We start from the raw sequence: 25,235 nt of genomic DNA, 5'->3' as shown, positions 1-25,235 counted from the left end.
GGCTCGGCTGGGTCACGTGAGGCGGGGCCGGGTGGCGGTGGCGGAGCGGAGCCGGAGCGGAGCCGCGCGGCCGGAGGCTGAGGCTGAGGCGCGGCGAAGGCAGCGGCAGCGATGGGGCAGTGCGGCATCACCTCCTCCAAAACCGTCCTGGTCTTCCTTAACCTCATCTTCTGGGTGAGCCGAGGGCGGCGGGAGGGGTCGCGGTCGGCGGGGGGTAGGGGGAGTCGCTCTCCCGCAGCCGCGCCGTTGCCGACAGGGCCCGGCCCGGAGGCGCCGCCGCCTCGTTGCTGCCCCGGCCCCGCGGGAGACCGCCGCCACCGCCTCGCCGGCCGCAGCTACCCGCTCCTGCGCGGGGGCTTCAGCGGCGCGCGCGGCCCCTCCCCGGCCTGGGGGCGGCGGGCCCGGGACGCGCGGCATCTGCGGCCCGTCAGTGAAGCGAGCACCGGAGGCCTTTGAGGTGGAGGCGCCGCCGCTTGCGGCGCGCTGTGGGGGCGTTTGGATCCTCGCCGGTTTACTTTCTGTAAAGCTGTTCTAGACGTCTGGAGTTTTGGCCTTCTGCGGAAGATGCCAGTCCCAAGTGCTCGGAGACGTGTGTGGAGCGCTGTTTCCTTCCACCTATTTTTAACATAAAATCGTGATGTATTTACTTCTAAAGCTGCTTTTGTGTTTCATTTATTTTAGTAAACACAGTTGCATACTACTGCAACTAAACCTGCAGACAGTAAGATAAAAGTTAACTTGGCTTGTTGGAGCAGTAGATTCCTGTAAGACGCTCTTTCAGGATGGCCGTGCAGGTTGTAATCTGGTATAATATTCAGTGGTGTAATTGGCTTATGGCGGCAATATAAGTCTTAAGTAAGTTAAACCAAAATTAAGAGTATTGTGTGTATTTTAAGATTGCTTTTTCTAGATTGAGCTACAGTCTTTTCTATCGTCTAATCCCAGCTGCAGGAACAGAAGATCTGTTGTCCCAGCTGTTCAAAAATTTCGGTTTTGAAAAAGAGTAGTGGGTGATAGGCTATTAAAACAATAAATATAGCTATATATGTATATATAGCTGTATGGTTTTCTATTTGATATTGAAAGCTCTATGAAATCTAACGAGTGTTACATGGTACATGTTCTTGTCTTAGCTTTTTACAAAGAATGCCTTTCTCAGATACTTAAAATACAGATTGCGGTCTGTCAAAAAGCACATCTGTGCTGTCTAACTGGCTTTTGTGTCTTAGACTCGGAGTTTGGAGAGAGATGAGCGGTAAATAGGAGGCATGTTTGACTTGTGATGCACGTTAAGACTCTCCAGTAGTTTTGACTGAGGTATAATAGACTTGCTTACTTATCTTTGAAGTGCTACTTAGTTACACTAGCCTTTTAGTATTGCTGTTTGTTTGGAACCTCCTTTGTTGAACATGGCTTTTTGTGTTAGATATAGTTGCAAATGACATTTAAAAATCAATTTGATAGCTACCATGTGATACTTTATGACTAGATATGTAGCTGTTTTGAGTTATATCTTTGGTGACATCTTAAAATAGTTTCTTTTTAGTTACTAGTATCAGATTTTGTTTTGCACAAATTAACACAAAATCTTTATGCAATTTCACCTCACTCCCAACTCCAAGTGTTTATTGATAGCCTTTGTTTTATGTATCTGAAAGGGATTGCCTATTATCTGTCACGCTTAGTAATTTAGCTACACGATCAAAGTTTGTGCAATTATTCAGCTTAAATAGAGGCAGGAGTAGAGATGATTCTGAGTAGTGTTGAATCTGGTGCTGCACAATTCTAGTTACTATTTTGGTTCGAGACAGGCTTGACTCCAGTTAAAATGGACAGACTGTGGTGAGAGGAAATACTTCATGTCAAATTAAGATGTCCCCAATCTTGTGTTCTGTAAGTTGTCTCTAGTTTAAGAAGTCATCAACTTCTCTTGATAGGTTTTTGGCAGGGAGGCAACTGTGTTGCTTGTGCAGAAACCATACTGCCAATCAGCTGCATGTAGAATAAGGCAGGTTTTCAAAAAAGTGAGAATAACAAAATCAACGTTTTTCTCTCTGACTAGCTGCTACATGGAAATAAGTAAGAATGGATGGTCCCTTTTTTGTTACAACTTTTCACCAAAAGTAGTACATAATCTTATTTTAAATGCCAGAAGGGAAGGGGGAATTTCAGTTCTTGATCTAGCATGTTTCACTTGTTGACTGATCTGAATGTGTATATTAACGTTTAGTACCAGTCTAGTTGACTGTAACCGCTTCTGTGCATCACCCAGATTTCCACTGATACTTTTAACAGTAGACAACTACATGTAATTGGTCAAGTAGCTTTGAAAGCACCTTTAATTGCTTTTATAAATTTAGTTTGTTTGTGCAGAATATGGTCTTTAAATCTTATATATTATGATCATTATCTTCATGGTTTGTAGTATTAGCAAGTAGCTTCCACATTTAAGCCCAAGAAGTTTGCTGTAGTCATTGAAAACCCTGCTAGAGTAAGGGGTTACTGATAACCCCCTGCTAACTGATAGAACTGAATTATAGCCCGCCCTCCCCATACACACAAACATTTGTCTGATACTTGTAGAATGATGTGACTGTTCAGAGTGCTTTGATAGTTCAGAGCTTTATGTATGTGAGATGCTTGGAAAACTTCATTGATTTTACTGCCTGAAGAAAAAACAAAGGTGTTTTTTTTGTTATATTCCTCAGTTACATCCTCAGTAGTAAATGTAACTTTTAAAAACCTGATATTCCAAATTTTCAATTGCAAAGCATGTTGATTCTTGATTTTTCCCTTTGGTACTATTTTCTGTAGTGCGCGGCCTGAATTCCCTAGTGGGATGTTAATCTAGAGCAGAGTTCAGGGAAGAGTATTTAATATTAATCAGCTGTTCTTTTGATAGGCTGAACCTAATGCTGTCTTGATAAGAGAGCTGGAATTTTGTTACCTAGTTTAAGTCTTTCAGCTTTTGTGATGCTATCACCGGCTCATCTTTCCCTTCTCAGGGTAATTTGAAGCTTCACAAGCGAGTCTAATTTTGAGTTCTTGCTAAAAGGGGCTGTTTTTTTGCTGCTCACCTTGGGCAGGCATTGGTGTTCTTTAGATCCTGCAGTTAACTAGTTAATTCCCTGTCCAGGAGAAAACTAACCCTAAAGTGAAGGTGAAAACTTTATTCTTGTTTAGCTTCCTGATCCTGGTATGGCAAATATCAGATGGACACAAGTACTGGTGTAAGGAAAGAGCAAGAAACAAGAGAAAGGTATGCTCAGCACTGGGCTACACTTAAACTGCAGCTAGGTCTCTTTAGATCAGCATTAGAGTAGTATCAAAATGCAGCCTGATTATTTGAAGTGTTTAAGAACAGAAGGAGTAGTGTAAGCTCTTCTGTTTCCGTATAGATAAAGAGCATTGTTTGATTTCCCTTCTCCTTCTTCCACCACAACTGAAATGGATAGTTTCAATGATGGCACCTTTACTCTTGCATGAAGCTGCAACACTGCTGCTGTTCAGTTTGTTATACTGTACTCTGAAATGTGTTTGCTTCGGGCTTATGTATGTATTACATTCATACATTCTCTGTTTTCTGTTACTACTTTTGATTCACATCAATGGTGAGATACTAGTGTTTGATAATAGATAAGCTTTAGAAAAGACTGGCAACACGAAGTTGCTTTTGTGTCTAAGCTTTATTAGTATAGGTGTGGCTCACGTTGTTAATAATCCTGCAGTTGACATGGCTATGCAAATAAAACTAATGTAGAGCAAGCAAACTGGCAATGGAGCAGCAAAAAACTTGCCAAATTATTGCACAGAGAAGAAAGCTAGTTTAAACAATACCACTAAAGACTTCTGCAAATACAAACTGTCCCCATGTGTAGAAACAGTTATCAAGAGGAGTGTCCTTAGTTATACCTTCAAACTGTCTTAAATCATGATAAGTAACGTTCTCTTCTGTTTCAATATTGGACTTTGGTTTGTAGTCCCTTTATGTACCAGCTCTGTAATCAGCATTTGCCTTTCAGATCTTCTGAATTGGGCAGATCAAGCTTACTAACAGGTCATAGCTTTGCTCACTTTTTCGTCTGTGACTGCTGACATTAATAAACCAAACTCCACCCAATTTGCCAGTGATTATACAAATCTGTCGCTCTCTTCAGAAAAGTCTTGTGCTAGGTCGCCCAGAGTTTTCTCATCAACATTTTAAAAGTTCTTGTTTTCAATTTTTTTCCTATTTTCTTTTTAATTCTTATACTAACTTTGCATTCCCTTGTATTTTTTGTGTGTGTGCTAGAGGATATTTTCTTTGCAGAAAGGGCTGGGCAAACTGCCTTCTCTCTTCTAGCTGCAGAACAAATACTAGTTTGTCTTATAGAAAGCTGAATGGGATTTATGCACCACTCTAAGTTTCTGATGTGATACTTTCAGAGTTACCTGAGCTTTAATTGTGAGGGAAATGAGCATCAAGTCTGCTGTGGACTTGCAGGTTATTTTAAAATAAAGGTTTTGGACAAAGCCACTATTGTTACTGATAGTTGTACAGGGTAATATGATATAGGTGCTTTATATTAACAGTTCTTGAAATTTGGATAATTTAGGAAAGCATGCTTAAATTCAGAGGTACTTTGCGAAGGCCTACATTGATAGGAAGCATCAACTACAACTTGCCCTTCTCAAAGATCAGAAAAACAGGGATCAGATTAATATGCTTTAGTGTTTAGCTTTGAAGTAGATGAGAGAAGTTGCAAAGGAAAAGCCATACTTCAGTTGGCTCTTATGTCTGTGTGAGATCTGTTTGGTCAAGAAGCAAGTTCACTTTCATTTAGGTGCTATTAGTTTCTTTCCTTAAAGAAAAATTATTGCATAGAAAGTAACTGCGAGGTGACAGGCAATGTATCTTTGGAAAGAAATGGTAAAACTTCTAGTAGATATATTTTCAAAAATATCTTTCATAGAGTGGAAATGCCTACACCAGAATGTCAGAAGATTTAGGATTTTTTTTTTTTTTTTTTTTTTTGGGGGGGGGGGTGGATTTCCAGTGGGGAAAGATGCGAATAATTAGTTTGATAAGAAAGTATTGAACTGTAGTCTACTAGGTGCTATCTTAACACTTCTAAAAACAGAAATATGTTTTGAGGATGGTATTGAACAAATACTCAAAATATTTTAAGAACAGGAATTTTTTTCAAGCAGTTTGTTTAAAAAAATAAGTCTGCATTGATAGGAAGGACTTGTCTGGAATAAATACTCAAGAGAATGTTAAACATTTATTTTGTTAACTGTTAAATTTGGTAACTATTAAATTAAGACTTTATCAGGTAGATGGCTTGCATAACTCAGTGAAAAGCAGTTTGAAGAAATAAGACCAAGATGGAAATTTGAGGGAAATGCATTCTGGCTTGTGTTTAGGATATTGGATCAAAGGATGAAATACTTGAAGACACTAGTAGTCTTGCATCAGAAAGGGAGTCTATCTATTTGTATATCTTTAAGAGAAGTAATTTCAAGGCATGCTTTGACAGCCTGCATCACTGGAACAGTACTGGATAATCTGTTTGCATGTGTGACCTGCTTCTTGAAATACTCCTAGAAATAGAATGAACTCTGGTTCTGCTTCTGTGATACTTCCTGCTCAGTAATTGTAAACTAACTTTTTTTTTTTTTTTTAACTACTTTGCAACTATTCACTGGCTTTGAAATCACTAATTTTACAATATATCTGACTAAGCTACTATAAAGCATTCTTTGGTAAGGTTTGATTGTTCAGAGAAAACTCAAGACCTCAGTTCTATATAATATGAATACATCCTGTAATTCTGTACTCACTTTACAGCTTATGTGTACGTATTACCATACAGTAACTGGTGTTAGCAATTATGTAGTATTAAATCATAGAAAATAGCTCTGCTATCCATGAAAGGAACTGTAGCTATTACAGAATCACAGGTGTGATGTATTGGTTTGTTTCTAGTGGAGAGGAGGAAAGGAAATACCACAAGGACAAAATCCAGTTACATTTTGTGTTAGATCATCTAAAAAAGGTAGAGCTCACTTGCCTCTACATTTAGGAATTGACAGAGTAATTTTTTTCTATTTTGCTGTAGGTTTGAGAACTGTTTCTGACCCAAACTTTGAAGGAGTAGGAAGTATTTAAGAAAACTCTCAGGTGTTCTTTGGTGCTCACAAATTAAAACTGACAGATGAGCCAATAGGCTCCCTATCAGGCATTACTTGAATCCTGAATGCTTGATTGAACCTTTTCCTTGAAGGACTGTTGTTTCTGGATGTGAAAATTATGCAGTTTGCTTCTGGTGCTCTGTCAGTGAAATGAGGAATTTATTTTCAGGAACACGTAATTGCTTGGGAATCCAGCGCATTAGAGAGATTTGTTTTTACTAGAAAATAGGATCTTGCAACCCTTGAAACTATCAAGACCTCTCTAAACAATTTTCTTACTGTACTTGGACACAAATTCTGAGTTAGTGAGCATGGGCTGGGTTCTGATTTTGTAAGACTGTTTTTCTTTTAAGAAATGCAGTATTAGTATTATGTATCTGTACAGGATGCATCTTAAGTCTTCAGTTCATGAGATCTTTTGCAATTGTTTGCATCAGGTTTTCTGCTTAAAAATAAAGCTTTCTTTTAACAGTAGCAAAGACAATTTGCAAACCTAAATGTGATATCTTTTGACTAGCATGTGGAATTTAAAGTACTGCTCTATCTGGCAAGCAGCTTCATTGAATGGAGTAATCATTGTTCTTGTGTAGAGCAAGGAATCTGCAAACAGTGGAGCACTAGATTGCAACCCTGATGACAGAATTTACATAAAAGAATGGTTATATTGTTAAGATCTCTTTTCTTCAAAAATAAGTCTGCTAAATAAATAATTAATAATAAATAAATTACTTCAATCTACTGGTGTACTACCTGTTGCAATTAGTGACACATGTAGTGCCAAATGCAAAAGAAGCATAGCTCAGCCTTTTGCTTCAGTTGCAAAAGTAACTGATTGAGAGTTCTTTAATGTGTAATGTTACAGAACTGAAGCTGGCTAGTATAGATAAAATATGGCTTATAATTGAATAGTCTATTTCTTTGTTTTGTAAGCCTTTACAATGTTTCCAGCCATGTTATAAAATTGAATAAATTGTTAGTCTTCCTCTCACAAAGATCTGTGAGACAGTCACAGCTCAGTGTTCCAGATAATGATCATGGAGAACACAGTAGAGTGTCAGGAAGCTGCTGGATTCTAAGATGGATGGGCACCTGCTTAAGGAAGTAAAGAAAATAACTTCAAGTATCTGCGTATGTTTGTTTTAGAGGGGAACATGGAGGGAGATGGGGAGAAGCAAAGTACTGGAAAGAGTGTAAGGAGGCATAAATAGCAGAGCGCTCTTATAGGACTTTTGATGTTAAAAATGAGAAACTAGATTTTTGAAGGGCAGAAAGCCAGCAAAAATTCAGAACAGGAAAAATATTTTTGCATCTGACAGAGATGAGGCTGCGAATACCCTAGTGATGGTGACAATTGAAAATATCAGAAGAATAAAGCAGAAGTCAAATAATGAAAAAGTAGTGTGAAAAACTACCTTTGAAGATAGTAGAAAAAAATTTGGGTGGAAAATCAGGTGATACTAAATTCTGTACTTTACTTTTTCTTACAAGTAGAAGACACTGAGACACTGGCATGCATTAGAGAAGTAATTGTTAGGAAGAAACAAACTGATTAAAAACTGTACACCTTCAGAAATTTCATGTGGAATACATGGCCTTTTTAAAAATGTGTTCCCACATAGAAAGGCTGCAGAAACTTCAAGATTCAGTTAAGGTTAACCTAAGGAGAGCAAAATGCAGGTTGGGAGGATGGTCCTTGGACAGAATCCAGCCAGAAAAAGTGAGAGTCTGTTAGTGTGGAAGGCAAGAAAAAGAATCTATTTTATTTGCTTCTCTTAATCAAAGATGACACAGATGGTGTATCTGAGTGTACTGTAGTGCATTTTAGTTAAAAAAAAAAAAAAAAAAAAATCTGTTTCAAGACAGACATTGTCATGGAATGACAGATACTCATGGTTAGGATGGTATCTATATCATTCCTGAAGTTTTCCAATTGGTGGTAAAGTTCACACTAATGGGAATTTGCCTCGGGGTTCAGTGTCCTTACCAAAAAGGTGTAATACTTAATTACTTGGACAGAAGATGTAAATATTTTCCGTTCGTATACAATATTTTACTACTGCTTTCGCTTGCTTATTTGCTTAAATGAGTGAATAAAATGCAGATTCTAAGGGGTCAAGTATTCTTCATTGGCCCAGTTAATTAAGGGTATCAGAAAGAACTCTTAATTTTTCTGGTGGATTCCATTTTGGCCCCGAAATGCAAAAGATCCACTAAATGGACTAATGCTTCAAGTAATGTAACTGATGATGCTTTGTACATTAAAAAAAAAAAAAAAAAAAAAATCTTGTGCGAGTCTTCAGGTCTGTTTTGGATGAACGTTAGTAGGGTAGCATAAAGTGTTAAACTAACTTGCTGTGTCTGTGGCTGGTAACTAAATAACCAAGAGAACAAGCAGTTTCAAGCTCTGCTTTCTGCTCATCCTTCTAGGCAGCAAAAGTTTCAACTTTCAAATTGTTGCTCTAGGTGAGAAACATTGAAAAAGAAATACAGTTCCTAATATTTATCTGCAGACTGCTAACTCTTTCAGGGTAAGTCTGGAAACCTGAAGCTCTGTATACTTTAGTGCATGTCAAAGGTGAAAGCTCTCGGTTTACTTCTCTGGAATAGGTGTGTGTGTAGGAGGCTCTGTGAGACCAGCCCAAAGACATGGGGAAGTTTGTTCATTTATCCTGAGAACCAAACTTCAAATACACTTTCTTATGATATTTTGAGAGGTGCTTTTTTTGTCATTGTGTGCATTGTGCATTACCTCTTCAATATTCTCCTCTCCAGTTACTTGCATACTTGTTCTGCTTTTAATAATTGCTTTGATGCCCATGCCAAAGCAACACTACCAAGCTTTTCTGACCTCTAAGAGGTCTGTGTTCTTAAACTTTTGTTATGGTGAAAGGGAGGGCTAAGTACTTAAGCCTTTTGCAGCAAATGTTCACTATACTTCTTTTGGCAATCTCTTTAAAAGCTTATTGCGTCCAAAGATATGAGTATGCTGCTTCAGGTTGGGTACTACAAGAGAGATGCAAACAACTGTAAAGGGATGTGTGAATGCTGAATAACCAGTCGTCTCCCTGGAGCATACATGTGACCTGGCACAGGTTCAGGAGCTGCTGTCATCTGTATTCAGAGCCTTGAGCAGATGAAGTTTGAGAATTCTTCTTTCAAATCCTGTTTATCAAAGACTTACTTGAACTGTGTGCAGTTCATATATTTGGTTTCCATTTAATGATAGGAAAATTCCTGGTAGTAAATAGGATGTTCTTTTTATTCAAATGCCTTTGTGTTTGACTTCAGGAAATCCAGACTTCTGCAGACTTACTGTTTACTCTATAATCCCAAGCACCGAGACATGAATTGCTCTGCTCTTTTAAATGATCTTTGTGTCTTTACTTGTGATTTCAGTTTCTTTTGATCTGTTTTTGAAAAGCAAATGATGGAAGGTCATGATACCGTTCTGTACGTTTTTTTAAAAAAGACACTGTTCCTGAACTGCAGCAGCTCATATCTGGAGTAAGTCCATGTTGCATTAAAACTTCAGATGTGTATTTAACTGAGGCAGCACTGTTCAATATAGGTAGCTTAATATCGGTAAAACTACCTCTTTGCCTTTATCTGCTATGATGATACTTGAACTTTATTTTCATGAATATATACATGGGACAACAGGTATGGAGCAAAGTGGTTTGTGCTGAGGACCAGATGTTGACACTACTGCGCTGGGGGTAGTGAAGGAGAACCTCAGGCTAGTCTGGTTCCATGGACTGAACACCTGTTAGCAGTTGCTGTGCTTAAATGCATTCATCTTCTGGATTAGTGTCATCCAAAAGGAGTCCAATTATATCTTGTAAGACCACTCAGTGATTCAACCTAAAATGCAGCCAGTGATGTAATTTTATTTTTTTAAGATCATTTGCTCAAGTGATTTGTGAGGAAAAGGTAAGCTTGTTTGGTAGGGATATGGCCACTTCATCAAGTAGAGGCAATGTCTTTCAACTTTCTTAAGTTTGTGTTGCAAGTTTTATTTTCTGCTTTATAGATAGAGCATTTCAGCAATAGCTGTGTATATTAGTCTATCTCTTTATATGGAAAAGGTAGTTCCACAACTCCTGAAGAAGTAAACCAAAGGATAAATGCTGTCATGGCTGATTAGTCATTATTGTACCATGTGTGAAAAGGATTTAGTTAAGACTTGAGACTGGGTTGCTGTAATCTGAAAGTCTAAAGAAAAATCTGACCTTCTGTTAGTCCTAACAAAGTATTAATTTCTTTTAGCACTGTGTTTTTTTCTTTTAGCTTGAGAGAGTATCTAATTTACGCTTGTTAGACTTATTTTGTCCACCATAATACTGGAAGAACAAAATTTTCTAGAAAGCCTGTGCTTCTCAAAGTAAAGAAGGAGAATTAACATCAGCAGACAGCTTAAGCTTTAACTGTTTTAAATTTTTTGTCTTCCAAATGTCTCCTTAAGTGTGTGTGTTCATGTAATTAACAATTTTGGATCTGCTTATATGAACCAGATCTTTCTTGGAAAAGAAGCCACTTAATTTCAATTAAAACGGCAGAGGAGGCCTAATGGGCTCATGAATAGTTCTGCTATACACTTTGACAACTGCAGCTGAGTGTGTTTGTTGTTGTTGTTGTTCCCCCTCCCCCCCCCCCCCCACCTTGCAGAATACCACATTTCTGACAGGCGTTGCGGTTCATAGACGTGGGAGATGACATCGCTGGCCTGTCATTCATAAGCTTCACTGCTAGGCAACAGTTAATATAATTCCATTGTTCAGTGACTCTGCTTTGGATCTCTGCCTTGTATACCTTGTACACAGAAACTGTGTCTGCCTTTTGCCAGGTTGTATCTAACATGGTTAGATGTGATTTCTAGAATTGGATTTGCGTTTCTAAATCTCTTGTGTAAAGTGGCTATATATTTTTTTAAAAATTTTTTAATAGCTTGTTCAGAGTTTACCTGGTGAAGAAGTCTCACTTTTTGTCTCTGCTCATTATGGTTTTTTTCAGTTGTTTCACTACTGTTGTATCTACATACCACTTTTTACTGATGCAAGTGAGCCTCCTGGATACTTTAACATTCCTGTAGAATACTTACTTATTTTCAGAGATGAACTATATTACTCAAATCCGCATAGAACTAATGACACTTTTGAGTTGGCTCTTAATGCCTTGTTCTTTGAGATGGCCTCTGCAGCACTGTTACAGAAAACACTATTCCGTAAGAGTTGCAGTAACACTGCGATATTAAATTACACAGTAGCAAACAATGCTTACATATGAGGCATCAGTATTCTTTTGGCTTGTTCAGTGTGAAACAACAAAACAGGTTGTCCAGAGGGCTGTGAAATCTGTTCTTGAAGATTTTAAAGACCCAACTGGACAAAGCCTTGAGCAACCTGGTCGAAGTTCAGTATTGACCCTACTTTGAACAGGAAATTGGACTAAACGATTTCCTGAGTCCCTTTCAGCCTGAATTATTCACTGATTCTTTAATTCTGCAACAGTGTGTCCCACCCTCTAGCTGCTCGAGCTAACACTATACATCGATCTGCTCTCCTTTTCCCACTCCTGGGACAGGGTAGTTACAAGGCCTCTGAGTGGGAAAGAAGGGCTGGAGGCAGCCCGCAGCATTCTCTTCTCCAGGTCGGAGGCAAAGCGTGCAGTATTTCACTCAAACTTTTGCACCTGAAATATAGACCCCGTTGTAATGGGGGCGCTGTACCCTTCGCACAAGGTGAAATTCCTCAGATCTTAGTTTAGTCTTTGCATCTGCTGAGTGTTTTAGCTTAGCCTAGCAAAGCAACACAACTTGTGCATCTTTATCACAAAAGTTTCAAATGAGTATTGTCATTGCAAATCAGTTGAGCATAATTAAATGCCCCACTTAATGAGGAACTCAAACATTTGATGCGTAACAGGACTGTTTCCACAGCAAGCATGGGAAAGATGGTTTTACAAAAAGCTTTTTGTGAAACAATGTTGATGAAGTGGGGGGGGGTTAAGTTGGTGCAGCTATTTAATGTATTAGAATTTAATGAAATTGTTACTATTTTTCTGATTTTGATTCTTTAATTATAATTCTACCAGCAAAATGCGTGTTAGGAATATACTACATTAGGGATATATCAAAACGTAGTGTAAAACAGCTTTAAGTTAATGAAGATGCTTATATGTAGGGAGTCTGGTAATTTTGAGGCTGGTAAGTGTGCCTCAATGTGTGCTCCACTTTTAGAGTTTTAAATTTGAAGTGGAGTTAGTCTTGCAGATTCATCCTGCAGGCCTTACTTGCTATTAAATAGTGGTAACTCACAAAGGGATTTTTTTCTCCTTTAAAAAAGACTGTTTTGTGCAATGACCAGTTTGAGAATAGCTTTTAAAAGCTGAAGATGTGTCTTACAGTATTTAGTTCAGTCTTTTATTAACTGAAGTTGTATAGCTATTCTTACCTGGCTTGTCGATTACAGTCACGTTTTCAAGTGCTGTGAACACTTCAAAAAGGCTGTCTTCAGCAGGATTTTGCGCCTCTAGCTGAGGTCAAAGCTTGGTATGCATATATAAATGCTGTTCTAACGTGTGGTAGTCGGACAGCAAAATGGAAGAATTAATAAGTAAATAACAGCAGGTGAAGTAACAGTGTATGTTCTGAAACTTTTCAATTATAGATTGCTTGCTGTTTGGGCTGGAGTCCTGTTATCACGTGCTGCCTCATAGTTCTGAGTGTTAGACTGTGTGAAGTGTTTAGTTCATGGGGCAGGAGAAAAGTTTTGGGGAAGAACAGGCAGCAAGATTTTAGTGTTCGTGGCACGATTGCCCTCATTCTCAAACATGCCTCAGGGAAAACTTCTATAGTGTAGTCAAAACATTTAATCTGCTTAGATTAAATGTAATTTGAAAGTTGGAATTAGCTAGCCCATTTGAGGTATTCCTAACGGACATACCCTATAACCTAGCAAAGATGTCAATGTCTAAATATGTAATTTCAGAGGAGAACTAGTTTATGGACCTTGACAAAACAATTGTTGTAAAATAGGCTTACAGAAAGGAGGACATCTTGTTGAAAGAAACTTACCGAGTTACTGTGTTTGTTGTAGGCAGCAGCAGGCATACTGTGCTACGTGGGAGCCTATGTGTTCATCACATATGACGACTATGATCACTTCTTTGAAGATGTCTACACGCTTATTCCAGCAGTTGTTATCATAGCTGTGGGGACGCTTCTTTTCATTATTGGACTAATTGGGTGCTGTGCCACGATTCGAGAAAGTCGCTGTGGACTTGCTACTGTAAGTTGAGAGTTTCTGTGTGATGATGATTGCCCATTGTGTATATTTAACCTTTTTTCCCTTTTAGTAGACTTCTAAAATGTGTGGTTTTAAGTTCTTGTTTTACAGCTGTAATTTTTTTCCAGTATTTTATGCTTTTTTTCAAGCTTTTTTTTTTTTTTTTTTTAACTACAGCTTGAGAATTTGGGTAGGAGGAGAGGGGAGAGGCCAATATTTAATTTTTCCCCAAGCTTGATGCCTCTATTGGTTATTTCAGGGCTTAATCTAACAAAAAATTTCCTTAATCCGCCTACTGCTCTGAATTGGCAACACAGATAGCCTCTTTGATGTAACATTGAGCTTTAATTGATAGGAAGAAACACTTGATTAGAAACATAACACCACACTGGATTGGTTTAATGGTCAGCACTTGCTTGTCTGGGCAGTTCTAACTCTATTACTTGGTGAAATTATGAACTCTTAATTTCATTCAAGAAATTAAACTCTGGACTCATTTGGTCAACTTAATAGCCTGCTTTGTTGTTTGCTAAATTAAAACCTTACCTGGGAAGTTGCTTTATTTTAAGCCTTGGAGGCTCAGTTGAGACTCTTTAAGATGAGTGGAATTATTTGCACAAATACTCTGGATTGTGTTTTACAGTTCGTGATCATTCTGCTCTTGGTTTTTATCACTGAAGTTGTGGTGGTGGTTCTTGGATACATCTACAGAGCAAAGGTAATATTCCCTCAATTTTGATAAATGTTTTGATGTCAACTGTGACCAAAATACAAAAATAGTCTTTCTTGTATTTAATGGTATAGAATTGTTAGTGGCTGTTAAAGAAAAAACCTCAGGTGGGTTAATTTGAGCTGCTAGTATCTGAAAATTGATACTGTGTAATGAATCAAGTGAAATAGATTGAATATGATAATAATACAGTCTAGCTTTACAGGTGGTTGGCAGGGTTATGACTGAAGAAGTTATGACTTGTCCTGGTATTTAATGAAATTGTTACTATTTTTCTGGTTTTGTTTCTTTAATTATACTTCTACCAGCAAAATGTATGTTAGGAATATTACTACAGGAATATACTACATTAGGGATATATCAAAATGTAGTGTGAAGAAAAAGGAATTTCAAACTTGTGTGATTTTGCTGGCTTTCACTATAGCTGCATTTCCTTAGCTGACATGTCCTATGATGCTGTCATACCACACTTCAGTGATGTCCTAATAGCAAGCTAAATTAAAGTAGCATTATCTTTTCCTGTGATTATAGAAACAAAGAATCCAGATCTTGCTTGTTTGGCACTTGGCATTTTTCTGCTTGCCTTTTGTTGTTGTTGTTTTTGTTTTTTTTTTTTTTTTTTTTTTGGGGGGGGAAGAAGTGATGAGGCCACCATTAAGTTTTTTTAAAAAATTTTGCTTGCTTTATTGAAAGAAAATTGCCTCAAGCAGCTGAAAACAGGACCTTGAACTATGTACTATAAATCAAACTTAGCAACAATTGGAATAGACTGCTTCAACAGAAATTCCCTATGAAATATTTAAACGTAAGATGTATTTTCTCATGGTCTACATATGATTTTGGATCTTGGCAGTGCCTTGAGAAGATGGGTGGTTTTTTAGGTAGGACTCTAGCTTGTAGCAGTAGTAGTCCTTAAACTGTTAAGGAAAGTGGTACGCTTCCTGGAGAATGTGAATTGTCATGAATTATTACTTAACTTGAATGGCTGCCTTTTTGCTGCATTATTTGCACAGGCGTAGCGTATTACTGTCTAGTAATTCAGGCATCACCATTGATTTGATCTGGACAGGGCATTGGTCATCTCATTCTCTTCTAGGTTCCAGTCTTAGTGGTTTGCATTCTTCTAGTTAATGATGATCAGAGCAGATAAAATAAGATGCATGTGTCTTTCCTACCTAGACCATCTGTTAAGTTACACATTTAAACCAATCTAAAATTGGGTTGGTCCCTTGCTATCATCTCTCCTTTTGCCTAGTTACCTGCCATACAGTTTCACAAACACTAATGCAGAGTCAGAGCTTAGGAGAAAAGGGAAGGCAACGTCTTTTTAGTGGCAGTATGGTCTTATGGTCTTAGGCTGGCATAAGGCATTTGTGAAAGCCTATTTTTGAAAATTAAGTCTTACATCTTTTGACAGGAGAGATGGGATTTTTTTTAGTAAGAATGCAATTTTCTACTCTTTCATTATTTAGTGTCTTTTGTTGTACTTAAAAACAGCAATCTGAGTGTAAAAAAAATATTTTTTTTGTTAACAGTGAATTGGGAGGTGACGACAACCTAGGTTTCTGATTATTGCTGCCAGGCCAAATAAGGCAGCTCTGTGCTTTGCTTATTTTGTTCAGTTTCAGACATGGCATATAGGGTTTGTGGGTGTTCGGGTTTATTTGGGGGGGGGGGATTGTTATGTGGAGGTGGTTTTGAATTTTAGGAAAAGCAAGGCACCCAAATCATGTTGGAACTACTTCAGTGTAATCTGTACAAACCTGTACAGAAGGATGGATTGGAGTCATGGCAGTAGTTGTCAAAATTGTTGGTACCAGATGTGACAGTCTAATGCTATGTTGCCTCAGTGACGTGGCATTGCACCTTTTCAAATCACTAGTGACCTTTAAATCACTTTTCCAACATGCCTCTGTAAACCCATGTGCATGGATCCGGTTTAGACACCTTCGGAACAACATGAAGCTTGTGTAGGCACTATTGTGATTGATAGATTAGTAGATTTTGCAGCAGGTCAATGTTGGTCCTTAACAGTAAGATTTTTTTTTTTCTGTAAAATGGCAGCAGGGATTAAACAGGCTATTGGTTGTGGAGTTGTAGGCTTTCCTGAACAATGATTCGCTCCTTCCCTCTCTTTCCTGTCTCCTTTACCTCCCCATCCTTCCCTCTCCCTGCCCCGCCCCCCCTCCCCCCCCCAAAAAAAAGCTTGCCAGTTAGCTGGAAGTCAAGATTTTTCCTGTTTGAGTTGTATGTAATTTGCATGGCTTACAGGCATCGTACTGTCCTAGTTTAACTGTAAGCCAAATGGTATACAAGCATGGACTGAAATAAATGATTTAAAAACCTGTATAACAAACTGGTCTGTTTTCTTACGTGTGACTAAATAGAATCAGAGTTGTAAATCAAATTAGTTAGATCATTAAAGAATTGATTTAAGCTAGTCTGAAAAAAGTGCCTGTGCAGGCTGAATTGGCTTTAATTTGTATCTGTCTTCATGCATATCTATTTGTAAAGATAACTGTCATTGCTAGTGTAACTTACAAGTCTACTGAAGAATATGCATGCTTATTTAATACTCAGACTTCAGATTACACTCCTTGCAAGTAATTCCTGCTGCATGTCATAGATTAGCTCTGAATTCTCATTTTTCTTTTTCTTACTCTGGTACTGATGTTTAGCTATACCAAACTTGTAAAAATTTTCAGTGCATTTAATTAACAGTTACAGTGAAGCATCTTTCTTAAAAGATTCTAGAAATATTTCCTCCAGAAGTGGGCATTATCAGTCATCTTTTGGGGGAGAAGTGATGATTCTTGGGTGGCATCCATTTCTAACACATGTAATTGGCAGCATCTTTAGCAGTTTGATTCATCTGCAGTAGCTTTGGAAGCTGTTTCAGTAGCTGTTGCTATATACAATGTACTGCCATCACCATTTCTCAGGAGATGGAGAGGAGGAAAACTGAGCAGAGCTCTGTCACTGTTGGATAGAATAGTCAGCAAAAAGACCTTGTCTCTGAGAATTTACCTGTGTTTCAGTCAGAATGGGAAAAGCAGATAATATGAGTTATCAATAACTCATTGGGGTCCCAAACCCAGTCAATTAGCCCAGGTGCTTATACAGTGATGGGTTTTTTTTTTGGTTTGGAACTTTGAAGGAGTAGGAGGAAGTGGAAGAGTACATACTCCTACAAGCAGCTCCTAACTTCATGGTATCCCTGCCACAGTATCATGATAAAAGCAGTTTCCATTGAGACATATCTCAAAGCTGCTTTGTTTAAAATCTTATGTAAGATAACTAGTATGGCTTTTTTGTGCCATTAGCTGTAAACTAGTAATATCTTGCAAAAAATGATTTAGAATTTTAAGAAGCTGTACCTCTGAAGTATACTGATTTCAGTAAGCAGAGATAACCTATCATCTGAATCACAATAGTTTCACTTCTGATTATATCTAGACCTCTACTACTTCTGTCAGTGTACTAATGTGGATGCTTTACTAATATTTCACAGGTGGAGGATGAAGTTGATCACAGCATTCAGAAAGTATACAATGGATATAATGGGACAAATCCTGATGCAGCCAGTCGTGCTATTGACTATGTACAGAGACAGGTGAGACAGCCAGGCACATAGTGTTTTGTAGAAGCTTTTCAGTCCTTTCTATATCTGAAATTAACAAGTAGGAAAACAACACAGCATCAGTAAGATCTTTTCCCCTGTTTTGACAAATCTAGTAAACAGTTAATTGGTCAGTAATTAGTTTGAATTGTTACAACCAGTGGAATTATGAAACCTTTGGGGAGGTGTATTTTGCTGCATAATAAACAGTCTATAATAGGTGTTTATATCCAAGTATTTAGTACTCCTGTTTTTCTGTGATGGACATTATAGAATGCTCTAATTTCCTGCACAGATTTATCTAGAACATGACAAAAAAGCATTCTTGATTCTAGCTAAATTTCAGTGTTGCAAGCTTCTGATTTTGCTGTTTTGGGGCAAAAGTAACCATCAAAATGAGGCAACATTCAGGAGCTTTCAATATTCTTACAGTTTCATCAGTAATATGCAGTATTTTTTATATAATGCATTTAAATCAATGGTGTACTACTAATTAACACCTTGCCAAGATTCCTTGCTGAAAGGAAAAAAGCAAAGGTGACAAACTGGTAATTCAGCGCTTAAGCTGGTACCTCTGTTAAAGGCAGTATTGCACACTGGAAGACTCCAAGGCCCACAGTGGTCTGTGAGTGTCCTGAAGGCTTTCTATGCAGCCATGTTTGACTATATAAAATTAACTTAAATTCTGGACTGCTGTTTTATGAGACAAATGGACTGTGATTTTTTTTATCCCAAACTATGTCCAGAAAACAGTTTCAAGCATCTGTAGAAAGCTATAATAATGGAGCTATTCTGACCCTAAAATAAAGCTATTTGTCTTGTTGGGGGAGAGCATGAGGGGAGTGAAATGGACTGTTAAATGCTCATCAGGAACTGGAATGTCAAGCCTGTTTTGTAAGGAATATATGTTAAATGATTTAAAGCTGCTGATAATTTTATAAACCATGCAGCCTATAGCTTGATAAAATAACTTTGTCGGATAATCTGTTACTTACGATTAGGCTGCCTCTGTTACTTAATACATGTGATGGTGGAATTAGAATTACTGTCTCATCTCACTACTGGTAAACCCAGTGGCTTTTTACTGGTATCTTTTTCAGCTGCGCTGTTGTGGGATCCATAACTATTCAGACTGGGAGAATACTGTCTGGTTCAAACAAACTAAAAATAACAGTGTGCCGCTTAGCTGTTGCAAAGCAGCTCTCAGCAATTGTACTGGCAGTTTGACCCGCCCAATGGACCTTTATTCTGAGGTAAGATAGCCAACAAAATATGAACTTACATAGCCATGTAGACCTGCTGACAACAACTAAATTTTCTTTTTAGTTGGGGTATGAAATATTAGGTATATTTGGTTTATCAGGAAATAAACACGGTTTCTAAAGGAGAGGGGAAACATTTTTTCCATTTTGTCCAGTACTGGCATTGTCAGTACTGACTTTATATTTTTAGGTTTGTCTTAGTGTTTGGGTTATTTTTATGTACTATCTGAGGTTTAGCGGGGAGGACGGGGCTCTCCCTGCCTGTCCTGTATGGTTGCCAAATAGATACATAATGAGTTTACTTGTTCCAGGGTTGTGAGGCTCTGGTTGTAAAGAAGCTACAAGAGATCATGATGTATGTTATCTGGGCAGCACTAGCCTTTGCTGCTATTCAGGTAAGAGTTTTGGGGGTTTTTTTTTAAGCTATAAAGTTTTTTTTTTTTTTTTTTTTTTTCCAAATGAAACTTTAAACTGCTCTCCAGGTCATTATAGATATGTGCATGCTATTAACAACTTTAGTCCCTACTTGATTTGGAGATAAATGGACCGCAGTCAATCTTAAGTATTTCTAATACAAAGCTTCTCAATCATGCGTGATCTAAATACTACTGTTACATGGATATGCCTTCTGTTAGATTCGAAGAAGGCTGAACAATTCAAACATTACATGCAGTAATCTACTAGAATGTAAATGCTAAACTGTCTTAAACTAAATATTCAAGCATTAGGTGCCTGTATCTCATGAATGTGCTCTAATGACATTTAGCACTTGAATTGACATAAAATATTTGCTTTACCACAGATAGCTCATAACTAATGTCATTTTAGAGATACATCAACTTAAGTATGTTTCATGGCATATGAATAATGTTAAAACCACCCAAAAGATACACCAGCATCTTTGACAGCATACTCTTGTTAAATTGAGCTTTACGTAGTATCTTGAAGGTGTCTTGATTGCTAGATTTGCAGGAAAAAAAATCAAACTGAGGACCCTACCTACTTAAGATTGAGTGCAGGCTATCTCCCATGTAAGTCCTTATTATTATTAGTTTTCTGGGTTATAAATAAAAAAGGGAAATAAAGGCTAATTTATACCTCAGTATTTACTCTTTTTTTCAGAAAGACCAGGGGTGTCTTCTGGAGATACATGTATATTTGGAATTTTGAACGCTCAGTTCAGAAGGCTTAGTACACAATCTTTTGGGATTCTGGCAGTATTTCTGTCTGAGAAATGTACTACGCATGCTGAATCCTAAGACCTGAAAACTAATGTCAAGTTAATTTTGTGCCCTTACCAGCATTTGTACTCAGAAAACGTTTTACTGATTGAGTCAAATGGTTTAGTCATTTTTGTTTTCAAAATCAGCTTTTGAACTGGATTGTATGTGTGAGGGCAGGTCCTCTTTTGTAAATCAACTTCTGAAACTAAATTTTCTATTTCAGTGCTGCACTCATAAGCATGTGTAACACTGTACATCATAGTATTTTTGAACTGTCCAGAATTGGATTATTTCAGATACAGAACTTTAGTTTTTATTGAGATCTGTGCCCAGTCTTCTACAGGAAAACACTTTTTTAAATTGCTGTTTTTATGACTTAAGGTGTTTAAAGCTATAGTTCAGATTGTATCTTTTTAGAGGGTGCTTCTTGATTTGTCTCCACATATTGGTAGTTCAGGCTATCAGCAGAAAGTGCATGTTATTTTCTTGACAAACTATGCATCAGAGATCTTTTTGCTAGTGCTGCAATATACAGTTTGAAATAGCTTTGCTTAAAGATGAAACAAGTTGAGACACCTGTTTGGAAAATGAATAGAATAAATATAGAATAAAGGGTATTTGGGATACTTTTGAGATTTCACTTAAGTAATATTCGCTGAGTAATTATCACACTAAACTCTGTAAGAGGTCATATTGTATCTTTGTTATGCAGTTCAAATGCTTCCAGCTGTAAATTTGCATGTTCTAGAAAAGGACTTTTTGGTTTCAGCTGAGTTCATATTAAACCATATACTCACTGATCTGTTTGCTAAAAGTTAAGACATAAAACTTAGTTTTCAATGTGGTTGTGACATCCTCTTATCTATTATGGAGAATTTAAGTATATATTTGTCTGTTTCTCAGTAAAACAGTTTAAAGGCTTATTGAAATGTAAACAAGAACATAATCTTCAGTAAATAGCCTATAATACAGGTCACATCCTGAAAACCTAGTGGACTGATAATCTGGCAAATAATTGGTGAATACTTGGTGTATTTTATTACTACTCCTGTAAGTACTTATCATAGTCTACTGTGACCTGATTTTTATTTAGTATGTTGTATAATAAGGCTCCCTAGAAGCTCATTGTCTCTAATAGCTTATCTTCAGCAAACTTAGTCTTGAATATTTTCTTTAAAATAAAAAAATTGTGAGAAGAATATAGTGGGATTTTTGCACATTTTGATTTGTGGAAAATCTCTCTGTGTAAAGGTCACTTTTGGTGTGTTTGTATTAGTTACCAAGGTCTCTGGTCTCAATCATACTGACAGCCTAAAACTATTAATAAATTGGAGGCAAACTGAAGAGAGTGAAAAGCAGTAAAAGTGCTGCTTGAGTAGATGCAGAAATCATTCTTAAAAGTAGCTTTTTTTTTAGTTAAGTAGTGATCGTGTACAATATACTAAGTTTTGGATGTGTATTTTCCTGATACAGGCTTCCACATAGTTTCTTCTAGTCCAATACTGCCAGCTAGCTTTTCTGTACACCCTTCCTCCCCCTCCCCCCCCGACACACACACCTAGAAGAAGGTAAACTGGTTCGTATAAAAGTAAACTTGATGTATTACTCTTTGCAAGCAGATTTCCCACTTGTAATTGTGGGAGATGTGGCTTTTTATATAAATGCTCTTAAAAAGGGGTATGGATGTGTGAGTATGTCTTTAATACAAACTTGTTCACCATGTTAAGTAACAGCTGAAGAGAAACAGAATCAACTGCTTTAGAGAAGGTTTATTAGAGGTGCCAGCAGATTTTCCAAATTGTCATGCTAAAATATTTCTGTAGAGAAAGATGAAATAAGGGAGTCATTTCTGTGTTTTACAGTAAGTTCTGGGAAAATGCTCACTAACATCCTAAAATATGTAAATGGTTTAAATAGTGATTCAGTAGTTTTTCATGACTTTGTACTATAATGCCTGATGCTGCTTACGATTCTACACAACTCTGTACGTAAGTTGAATATCTTCACTGAGTCATTGACTAGGATTATTTTTGTGAATAAGTGTAGGGGGGTTCCATCTGTTTGGTATTTGAAATACATGGCTGGAATAATATGTATGATGTGAGCAATGGCTTGATTTCCATGATATCTCAGGTAAGAATACTTATGGTTCTGCTTTTAATGACTACACAGCTCACTGAATTAGGCTTAACTCTTCTGAAGTACTTTTGTGATGGTTCATTTGTGTCTGGTTTTGCTTTGCCTAGATGAGTTAATATCAGAGCGGAAGCCTGAATTGAGAGTATGATTCTGATTAGTATACCTCTATATAATAAAGTCTGCAAGGACTGAAGGAGGTGTTCTTCTCTGCAGTGCTTGCTTAGTCTTACTGTTATTATGAACAGGGAAAAAATGAAATCTTCATGAAGAAGGCTTGTTGCCTATAAGTATAGTAGCCACTGGCTACTATGACAAACTTTCCATCTCACAAGTCTAACTTAGTGAGTTGGAGTGTTTTGGTTTTGTTTTTTGAATTGTGGATATTGCCTCCTTCCCTAGAAGGAAAGTTTCTGGCCATGAAGAGACACTCTCAAGTAACTCAGTTTTTCCTTACTGGCAATTTTAAAGATTGGAACTCTGAACCTGACATGAATATAATTATTTTGGGAGTTGGTCTATGAGCTGAAACACCAAACATTGATGAAAAGCAATGGAAGTCCTGGTTTTACCAACAAGCTGAAGTGCCATACTCTAGGTTATCTTGCAGATGCTTTTTCTGGACCTGAGCTGAACTAATGTGTATGTCAGAAGCTGAGAATGCACTCCAGACAGAATATTTTTGACCTTTACAGCTTGTTCCTTTCTAGGAAATTAAGAGCTCATACTGGAGTTCCATTATGCATCTCTTCAATCACTACTACTTTAGGCTTATTTAGGCTTTTAAAAACTGTTATTTCAATCTTTCAGCAAACTTAACTGCATATACATGCAACCTAATACTTCAGCTTTTGTTTTAAAACTTAACAAGTGTAATGCATGTGGCACTTGCATCAAACTTTTTAATAAAAGTGAGTAGTCTTCCATCCAACCTAGTGATAATGGTTTTCACTGGATTTTTGCTGTATCGAATGAAGAAACTTTGCATTTAATTGGCTACCTATTTCACTGTTCTGTTCACTTTGTTCAGATCTTAAGGAATTTACCTACCTGCTGGGTGATGCTTTATATTTCATAGCTGTGACCAGAGCCTCTTGAAGTATTTGCATCTGTGAATAGACTTCTTCCTGTACACATATGAACAAATCAAAACAGTCTCTTATTTTACCATTTTACTATTGCCAGTTACTGCAAACTATAGAACATATCGCTATAAACTTTTTTTTGAGAAGGTGCAATCTTATCCTGCCCTCTAAAAGCATGCAACATTTCTACAGTATCATTTATCCTAAGTCCCTGATCATGTTCACCTGACTTCAGTCTTGTGAATAAATTTACCTAAATTTCTGGAAAACGTGCCAGCATAATCACAGTACTGCATAGTTTATTTGCAGGAGACTTTCTAAAAGTGAGTAATTCAGAAGGTACCTAACTTGTGTAGCATGTTAATGAAGATTCAGCATTTGAAATAAGCTCCAAGGGGAAGGCAGATCTGTGAAACTCTGAAGTCATGCCCTTTTTGATCATTGCAATTAAGGACTAATAAATACAGTTGCTTAACTTCATTTTTTTCATACCACATTATCTAAAGAACTACCTTTCAAAAATTATTTTTTTCATCCCTTTGAATAGTTGAATACAAGTTGCTGACTAAAATGGATCTTGTTAAAGATGTTTACGACATTTCTGCAAGAAAATAAAGCTGGAATTTGTGGCCTACGCTTTTTGCAACAAAGTGAAGCTTTTCCAAAAATTTGTTACCTTTTACCTTCTGGACAGTTACAGTATTATGAAAGATGCTGGCAATTTCTGTGCAGAAATTAAGTCTCTTGAAGTATCATCTTTGTACTCAGTTTGTTTTCTTTTTTCCTCCATAGCTTCTGGGGATGTTGTGTGCCTGTATAGTACTATGTAGGAGGAGTCGGGATCCTGCTTACGAACTTCTCATCACTGGCGGAACCTATGCCTAGAAGAGAATGTGAACATGAGGTTCAGTTTTATCTCATTTATGTGGAAGGTGAATGGGCCAGGTCTACTGTGATAGTTTTCGAGCCCTACAATTAGTTGAAGCACACCTTTCACAGATGAGGACAGCTGTAATGTACACTGGTGATGGGCAAAGCAACTCGGCTTTCCACGCACCCCTATAATTACCTGTGACTTTCACTGTTTTAGCCAGCTGTTCATGTATCTAAATGTTTTAGTATACTAGTAAACTCTCTAATTTCAGAACCATTTGCAAGTGTAATTTGGTTGACATGAAAGTCAAAGGATGTGTGCCTATTTTGGTAGATTACCTCTAAGCATTAACTGATTCTTGCATATATAGAGAGAATTTGTTAGCCTTTACTACATGGAACTTTTTTGGCCAAAGTTGTACAAAGGAAGCCAGCTGTCTTAATTTGAGAAATAATGTTTTAATATTGCCCCTCACCAGTGTCACTTTTTAAAAACACCTAAATCCAGTACACTTTATATATATAAAAAAATTGTACAAAATGACTACTAACCAAAACTTTAGAATCATGTGACTGCAGTTTTGATCATCAGAGATCAATTCTTCCAAGTGTTAGTGTTTTAAAATACAAGCTGGCATTTCAGGAGTACAATGGATGCACTACTGTTCTGTAATATTTCATTTTTCTATGAAGAGCGGTTTTATGTGTTGAGTGAACTGTTAGACTGTAGATCTTAAATTGGTTTGGAAATACTATAGCCTTGTAGAGTAGCAAAGTAGTATGTGAAAGTGATCTCAACTGTAAATAGTAAACCTGATTAAATAAAATCTCTGTATATCCTCCCTATAAA

General features: G+C 37.3%; 1 protein-coding gene across 1 annotated transcript; it reads left to right on the top strand.

Moving 5' to 3' along the window:
• On the top strand, positions 1-25,235 carry TSPAN3 (tetraspanin 3). The gene is made up of 7 exons (XM_062583617.1): positions 1-174; positions 13,269-13,460; positions 14,101-14,175; positions 17,699-17,800; positions 18,907-19,059; positions 19,380-19,463; positions 24,305-25,235. The coding sequence occupies exons 1-7, from the start codon at positions 112-114 to the stop codon at positions 24,395-24,397; spliced, it is 762 nt and encodes a 253-aa protein (XP_062439601.1). The 5' UTR covers positions 1-111; the 3' UTR covers positions 24,398-25,235.

Source organism: Rhea pennata, chromosome 10, assembly GCF_028389875.1.
Source record: "Rhea pennata isolate bPtePen1 chromosome 10, bPtePen1.pri, whole genome shotgun sequence".
Taxonomy (NCBI): domain Eukaryota; kingdom Metazoa; phylum Chordata; class Aves; order Rheiformes; family Rheidae; genus Rhea; species Rhea pennata.
This window is presented reverse-complemented; position numbering and strand designations above follow the sequence as displayed.

Bases quoted from the DNA above. Each gene is read 5' to 3' on its own strand.
- TSPAN3 (XM_062583617.1), top strand. From the start codon at position 112: ATGGGGCAGTGCGGCATCACCTCCTCCAAAACCGTCCTGGTCTTCCTT. The intron at 13,461-14,100 runs GTAAGTTGAGAG...TGTGTTTTACAG, and splicing joins GTCGCTGTGGACTTGCTACT to TTCGTGATCATTCTGCTCTT. The intron at 19,464-24,304 runs GTAAGAGTTTTG...TTTCCTCCATAG, and splicing joins TAGCCTTTGCTGCTATTCAG to CTTCTGGGGATGTTGTGTGC.